The sequence below is a fragment of the Chaetodon trifascialis genome, chromosome 16, assembly GCF_039877785.1.
Source record: "Chaetodon trifascialis isolate fChaTrf1 chromosome 16, fChaTrf1.hap1, whole genome shotgun sequence".
Taxonomy (NCBI): Eukaryota; Metazoa; Chordata; class Actinopteri; order Chaetodontiformes; family Chaetodontidae; genus Chaetodon; species Chaetodon trifascialis.
In genome coordinates, this window is record NC_092071.1 from 9205644 (window position 1) to 9213078 (window position 7435).

Genomic DNA, 7435 nt, shown 5'->3' on the forward strand with positions numbered 1-7435 from the left:
TAGATACATCTGCATATATCACACACATTTCCACACCCACCCACACACACCTCCCCCAGGGGCTATTGTCGATAACAGCCTGCGCTGTGCACCTGATGCATCTGCGGGGATAGTCGTCTTCACGCTGAAACAGCAGGAAAGTACATCAGCAGAGACGTTTTATAGTCCCTGTCCGACTGCTGACTAAGGATGGGCTTCACCGTTCCAGATCCTGACCTCTAGTACTGCTGCTGTGGAAATCCCAACTCTGACCCCAGATCAGCACTTAAGACTGATTTCACTCCACTGAGCAGCTGTGGGAATAGACAACAGACAGCTGGCAGGGGGGGGGGCAGATCTGGGGCAACACTGCCCCCTAATGGTTCAAGCTTGAAAGTGTATGTGGAAGAGATGACGTAAGGCCAGGCTGTCTGCGTGTGTGTGTGTGTGTGTGTGTGTGTGTGTGTGTGCGCGCGTGTGTGTGTGTGTGTGTGTGTGGTAATATAGTTAATGTAGATGTGTTTGGTGTTTAACTGTAAGCGCATGCAAAGGTTTCAGCATTCATTTGACATATTTTTTAGCTTTGTTCCACAAAACAGCAGTAAATCATATACATGACATGATTACTGCACATTTGGGAAAAAATTGCATGAACTGACCCTTTAAAACTAGAACTGTGGCGCTTACTGGCACTGGCCACAGGCTTCAGAAAGTTGTTGGAGAACAGGAACAGTTACTTTAAATGTTGCTTGTGGTGACAGCCACTGCTTTAGAAGGAGCAATCAAGAACTGCAGCTCCACGTAGGTATGTTAAAAAAAGCCCGTGTAAATTTAGATATAAAGCCTGAAAGAGGATGTATGACATTTTTAGGGTGTATTTGGTTTGCAAAGCAAACAGATTTCCATTTTACCAACTCAATTTAGAGATGTTGATGCTGAAGCAATAACATTTGGTCATTGGAGGGAAAGATGTTACCAGAGTGCCTGAAGGCAGCCCTGCTGAAGGCAGATTCTGCTCACTAAAAACCCCCAGTGGGCAGAGAGGAGCGGAGCTGCAGGAAGAATTATCCATCCAGGGCTGCTCAGGAAACACTGGAGCCTAATGCAGATTTAAGTCAGATATCGCCCGTAGAGGGACAAGTATTCACACCTTTTACTAAGGTAGAAGCACTGATACCACACTCTACAAATACTCTGTTACAAGTAAAAGTCCCACATTTAAAATGTTACTTGAGTTAAAATATGGAAAATGGGTACTCAGTTCAGAAAATGAGACTGTTTTCTATATTACATCATTAGATTAGTAATAATTCATGAATGTAAAAGTAGGATTCTACTGTTGCAGCTAGTTGAAGTTGAGCTCAGTTTGAGCAATTTTCTATAGGACCGCATGTAATGATTATTTTCATTATGGATTTATCTGCTAATTGCTTTTTGATTAAGTGACCAATTGTTTGGTTTGTAAAAATTAAAATAATCTAAAGGGAAATTAAACAAATCCTCAAGTGAGGAGCTGAAACCATGAAATGTTTGTTGAATGAAAAACAATTAGCAAAAAGGTTGCTAATTAAATTCAATCAACTAATTGACGTTTCAGCTGTACTCATATATACTGTTGGGTTGTTTAATTTATAACAAAACATCATATTCTCTAATCTTTTTGTATATTTTGTATACAGAAATATCAATTTGTTGCATGAAAAAGCTGTCAGATAAATTTAGTTAAGTAAAAAGTACAACTGAAAGAGTAGAAGTATAAAGTAACATGAAAAGAAAAAAGTGAAGTATTGGAAATTTGTACATGTACAGTACTTGAGTAAATATACTAAGCTACATTCCACCAGTTGATGTCGCTGACCTTATTACCATTTCACCGTCTGGAAGTAAAAGTTTTTTACTTAAACTAGAAAGTGAAAATAAATAAAATGGAAATAAAACAGGTAAACAAGCAATGAATCTTGTAAACAACCACTGCTTTAACATCGCAGCTTGTACATTTGGTAGCTACAGCAATGTAACTTATACCAGGTAGCTTTACTGATTAGCATGGTTAAATTCTGTGCCAGTGCGCTACATTACACCGTGCATGCTGTTTTAAAAAATGTTTTTGTGTGAAAAATGTGAATAGGACAATGTTTGTCTGTTTGCTGATGTTTCTCTGAGGTGCAAAGGTACGCAGCACCAAGAAGGGAGCTGTTCCTGGTCGTCTGTGTGGTACATGAAACCACAATATCCACAGTGGGACGTGAACTAGTAGGTGAAATCCTCGAGGGGTTTCTCTAAAAGGCAGCACTTATAGGCATGCACACCACTATAATCTATAATCTAATATAATTAGCCCTCATTGGTTTTGCATAAGGGTCCTTATTCTGTCTGATACTTCATCAGTCTTTAAGTGAGTAGCACTGCTGGTTCCGGATGAGGGCTTCCAATGCACTCAAAGACAACAACAACATAATCACACAAGAAAGAAATGTACACTCATGAAGTTAAAATATAAAAAAAAAAAAAAGTTTTTCTCTCAGCAGATTAACTCCTTGAATTGTGCAGTGTACTGAGTGTAAAATACACATCGTTTTTATCATTCACATCTCTCTCTTTTCCCATTTAATTTGAAGCAGCCTGCAGGTGGGGGCCCACATTCGTAAGAGTTAACAAATTACATATTTGCCCTTTGAGGACCCATCTGCTTTGTGTATGAAAAACATTTTCCACATCCGTTCTTGCTGGTTGGCATTTCAGGTTCAGGGATCCACAGCAATCAGGACTGGTTTAATAATGTGATTGAATGCCTGAGGTAAATCAAGGAACAAAAGGATAAAAGAATATCAGAAATATGGAAATAGGCTTTATTATCATCAGACTGTGCTTGAACTGTTGACTGTGATCGGAGCCACACTCTGGCCGCTTTTGCCGGGTAATCAGACAAGTGGTTCTGCATACTGAATGGACTTGAACACTTGTTACATCCCACTGTCTGAAATAAATAAAACAACTCTCAAAAGCATTGATGCTCAATCAAGCAACCAAATGAATGCTCAGATCAAACTGGACAAGGAGTTTCTGTGCCTTTCTTTTACATACTCAGATTTAATATTGAAAGTGAGATTTATTCGTCTCATTTAGAGATTTTGTCTCTAATGCTGAGTTATGTCTCCATCGCACACTTTGCGCCTCAAGGTCCGGAAAGCTTTATGCTTCCTCACCTCATCTTCCCTTCGTGTCCGAGAGGGACCGAGCACGATAATGTGTCTGGTGACCTTTGGCACGCCAGACAAAATTCAGGAGTTAGAGTACAGTTTGAAGTCCTACACACTGGTTCAACTTACAGCTCTGTTAGTCCTTTTTCATCGTCTTTGAACGTTGTAGGATAGGCTTGCTTTATTGGCCAAGGCATCCTCAGAAGCATTTAAAAATAAGTTCAAACCTTGTAATATTGTTTTTTTGTGCTGTTTATACCAGAAATGTCAGTTGGCCCATGTCTCTGTTGCATTGCAAAAGGACAGGCTTCATTTACTGTCTAGAGTTCCTCAGGAGCATTCAAGGGCAGTGGACACATGATACGTCTGTGTCTTTAGCCTCAGCTTCATCTCTCTTATCATCTGACATACAGCCAGAGGATAGCAGCAGCACACTGTGGTCCAGTCCTCACACACACTGCCCTGTGGATAAACATGCAGACAGGCACACACATACATGCAGACATGTACAGAAGAAGCACGCATGCACACAACAATGCAGCACGACCATGAGGTACATATACACGAAAAGACGTTAAAACATAAACACAGAGATTCACTGGCACAACTTAAAGTGAATGTGTGAGTGCGTATAATAACAAAGTGGACTATGTTTTTGCATTGATCATCTACATTCTTGGTAGCCATTGCATTTCCAAACTTTATTTTCTATTTTTAAAGGCGCATTACCATTTTGTAAAGTCTGGTGTGTTCAAGGACACCCTAACAAGCAGCACAAATCCTCACTTCCTATTGACTGATGTGCTTTTGCATGCAAAAAACACACACTCACCCGTATCTTGTACCTCTCCCGTATCCCGACTCGCATGGCAAAAGTGGATCCTGGGAGCAGGGGCATGCACACACACTCGCCGAACTGGTGAGCCAAACTCAGGTCCAAACAGCACGGCACCAGAGCCCCGAGGAGACCTGCAAGCACAGGCACAGGGCAGCAAAACGCATGTCTGTGAGTGAGGTGTTTGCTTTGAATTTTTCTCTTAGGTGTGAGACAAAACCAAGAATGAGTGATGATTTGTTGGTTCTTACATAAAATTGATTTTGTAGCATAAAGCCAAAAAAGAACAAGAGAGTCATAGTGATCTGACTGTGCATGCTGTGCTCATGAGAAGGCACTTTCTGGCTGTGTTGTCATGTTACATGTAGTCTTGTCTCCGCAGATGTCGAACAGGCCGGTGCTCCAGCCTCCTCCCGTCTGCGTGATGGTGGTGACGGTTGTCGTGGTGACGCCGAGGCCGGGCTGTGTGAGTATCAGGTCTGTCACTGCGGGGACATTGTTTGACCTCCGGTTATCTTCACTTCCTGTGGTGAAGTCCCCCACTTCCTTCATTGATTCTGAAGCTTTGGTGACTGACAGTCTGGGTCTGAAATTAGATTTTTAATGAATCTGTCTTTAAACTTCGGTGGTTGATAAATTCACCATGGCTTGTCAAGCCTCTGACATGCCGCTGATACTCAACTGCAGGCTTAATATAACAAGAAATAGTCTCAAATTGGCAAATTAGTCTCTGTTATGCTATCCTGAAAGCAAGAATTTAATTAATTTCATTCATTTAGCTAATTTCTTTTTCCTAGAGCGGCCTGTTTTGTACTGAGCTGGCCTTCTCTATGAAATCTTAGCAGCATGCTACCACAAATACACGAGTATCCTATTAATAATATCCTACTCAATACAATACAGCTTTTATTACTCCCTGCATTCAACAGTTTCAGGCCCTCAGCAACACTAATAACAGCAAATTGCAAAAATACATTTTAAATCTAGTAGGAGGGAGTGCAAAAGCAGGAGCCGAAGCAACGTCTGATTTAAGAAATGCTCCTGTTTTAATTTGTATTATCGTTTATAGAGGAAACACAGCAGGATAAAAAAGCAGAATAAGGTAAGTGAGCTGTTTTCTGTAATTCGAATATGCTCAGTGGTGACAACACTGCGAACTGGTAGGGACAAAAAAAACACTTACTGGTGTGTGACTGTTGTCTGCTCCATGACTAGAAGCTACTGGCATCCAGAGAGGGGTGAGGCGAGGAGGCGAAAGAGGAGAGGGGTGAGCACGGAGTCAGCAGGAATGAGGAGTTGGAGGGGGAGGGGGGTGGAGTGACACTTCCCTAGTGAGAGGGTGTGTGTCGGAGCAGATAAACCAGCAGTCAGATGGCTCGGCCAGAAGCTGTGTGACAGAGATAAGTCTTGTAGTTGTCTTCCGTCTGAGACTTTGCCGTGCCCCCCCCCCCCCCCCCCCCCCGCTAATACAGCAAATGCATAGAGGGCAGATACCCATCAGGGTGCATGAACATGAATATCTGGCATTAAATAATCAGATGTGAATGCATGCATAGCCTACACTTAACAAAACTCACCAGCAGGTCAGAACAGGCTGAAATCTTAGTTTTTACTCACATGATTACTTGTAGTGTATAACACTGCACATCTAAAACAAGTGCACAAATGTGAGAAATGAAGATAAACACAATAATTTCCTTGCTGCTGAAATGCAAGAAATCAATCCTTACAGCTTGTCTGGCGTTCAAAGACATTCACTGTCTCTATTAAACAGATGTATTTAAAAGAAGCACAGACTCATACAGTGAAGAGCTGAGAAGTGAAAGATGCATTTCAGAACCAAAGAAACACCTGTGGTTGATGCTTGGAGAGGATCATCTGCATTCAGGCATTTCCTGTGCTCTGACACTGACCTTTAAATTTAGACTGATAACGTGTGTGTGTGTGTGTGTGTGTGTGTGTGTGTGTGTGTGTGTGTGTGTGTGTGTGTGTGTGTGAGCGGGAAACAGAAAGAGTAAGAAGTGAGCTTTACGTGGTGAAGAGACACGTAGTAAAACTATCATGGGTTTGGAGGCTGACAGTTCACACACACATCCACATTGGATCTCAAGACAAATTTAGGAGAAGCATGTCGCACATGTGAAGTGGGCGCTTTCTCACTTGGTTTAGCTCATTTTCAGGATGATGAAAATGTATCGCAGTGGTGTTAATTCTTAGTATGCATCACAGAAAGTAGCATCAAAAAGGATTACAGCTGTACAGAGTTTTTGGATAGATAGATAGATAGATAGATAGATAGATAGATAGATAGATAGATAGATAGATAGATAGATAGATAGATAGATAGATAGATAGATAGATAGATAGATAGATAGATAGATAGATAGATAGATAGATAGATAGATAGATAGATAGATGCTTCATGCTGCCAGTGGTGAAAAGGACACCAACAGTACTGAAAACTAGAGAAGAATCAGTCAGGAAGGATAAGGAGAGAGCAATTGCCTGTGGCCACCACATGCAAAACCATTCCCTTTCAGGAGGTTGTATTGCACCTGTGGTCACTTTCGTTTACACCAGAGCAGGTGTGACTGAGTCCCAATCACTTGTGCTTCCTAAATGGACAGGTTGATATCCTTGAAGTTTAACTGACTTGGTGTTATAATGTAAGTGTTCCCTTAATTTTTTAAGCAGCGTAATTAGATTTGTAGCTAACCTAAAATGTGGTCATGAAGCATCATCTTTAAACACACTCGTGGTGTGTTTTTTGTTTTTATCAAATGATATTTTAACACGAAGCCGCATGAACTAACCTAGTGAAACAAGCATTCTTTTTTCACGTACCATATCGCTTTTACAAGTTAGATTCAATGCTTACCTTTAGGTTTAAGGGAAAGCTTGACTTTTGCTCTCCTACGTTAAGCTGATGTCACAACTGTTTCTTGACGGTTGCCAGGCAACCAGTGGAGACTCCAGGAAGTTGCTGGTCTTCAGTCACACCATGAGGAGTTAACTGGTACTGGTTGGCAGATTTTTTTTAACTTTTGGACTTTTGCTGCTTCCCCATTCCAGTCCTTGTGCTAAGCTATGCTAACCGGCTGGCTGTGATAACTCACCTCGGGATCTCGAGATAACAGCATTAGAATAAATAATATCAAGCGTGACCATTGTCAGTTTCTGCAGTATCTTGACCTGAATGCTAACAAGGAACAGTTTACTTATGCTAACATTTTATTTATTCAGCCGCCTGAAGGAGTTTATTGGCTATCTCCTTTGCATATCACCACTCCAAGTCACCCTGAAATATTGCCTGTAGGTGTGTCTGCTTAACTGTTCACCTCTTCTCCATCACAGCTCCATTTTTGTGCACAAAGTCCTCATCAGAAGACATCCTCAACATCGACACTACAGAGGAAAAAAC

The 7435-nt window shown here is 41.3% G+C and overlaps 1 protein-coding gene across 1 annotated transcript; it reads right to left on the reverse strand.

Annotated features, from left to right (window-relative positions):
- Nucleotides 1–3335: 3335 nt before the first annotated feature.
- On the reverse strand, nt 3336–5275 carry plac8l1 (PLAC8 like 1). Its single transcript, XM_070983632.1, has 4 exons — nt 5198–5275; nt 4377–4600; nt 4012–4148; nt 3336–3641 (listed from the first exon to the last, which is right to left on the reverse strand). The coding sequence occupies exons 1-4, from the start codon at nt 5221–5223 to the stop codon at nt 3510–3512; spliced, it is 519 nt and encodes a 172-aa protein (XP_070839733.1). The 5' UTR covers nt 5224–5275; the 3' UTR covers nt 3336–3509.
- Between the last annotated feature and the right edge of the window lie 2160 nt (nt 5276–7435).

Excerpts from the sequence above, each read along its gene's own strand:
- plac8l1 (XM_070983632.1), bottom strand. The coding sequence starts at position 5,223 with ATGGAGCAGACAACAGTCACACACCA. Across the intron at positions 4,149-4,376 it reads CTGCGGAGACAAGACTACAT|GTCTCCTCGGGGCTCTGGTG; the intron begins GTAACATGACAA and ends CTGTGCTTGCAG. Across the intron at positions 3,642-4,011 it reads GGGAGAGGTACAAGATACGG|GGCAGTGTGTGTGAGGACTG; the intron begins GTGAGTGTGTGT and ends GTTTATCCACAG.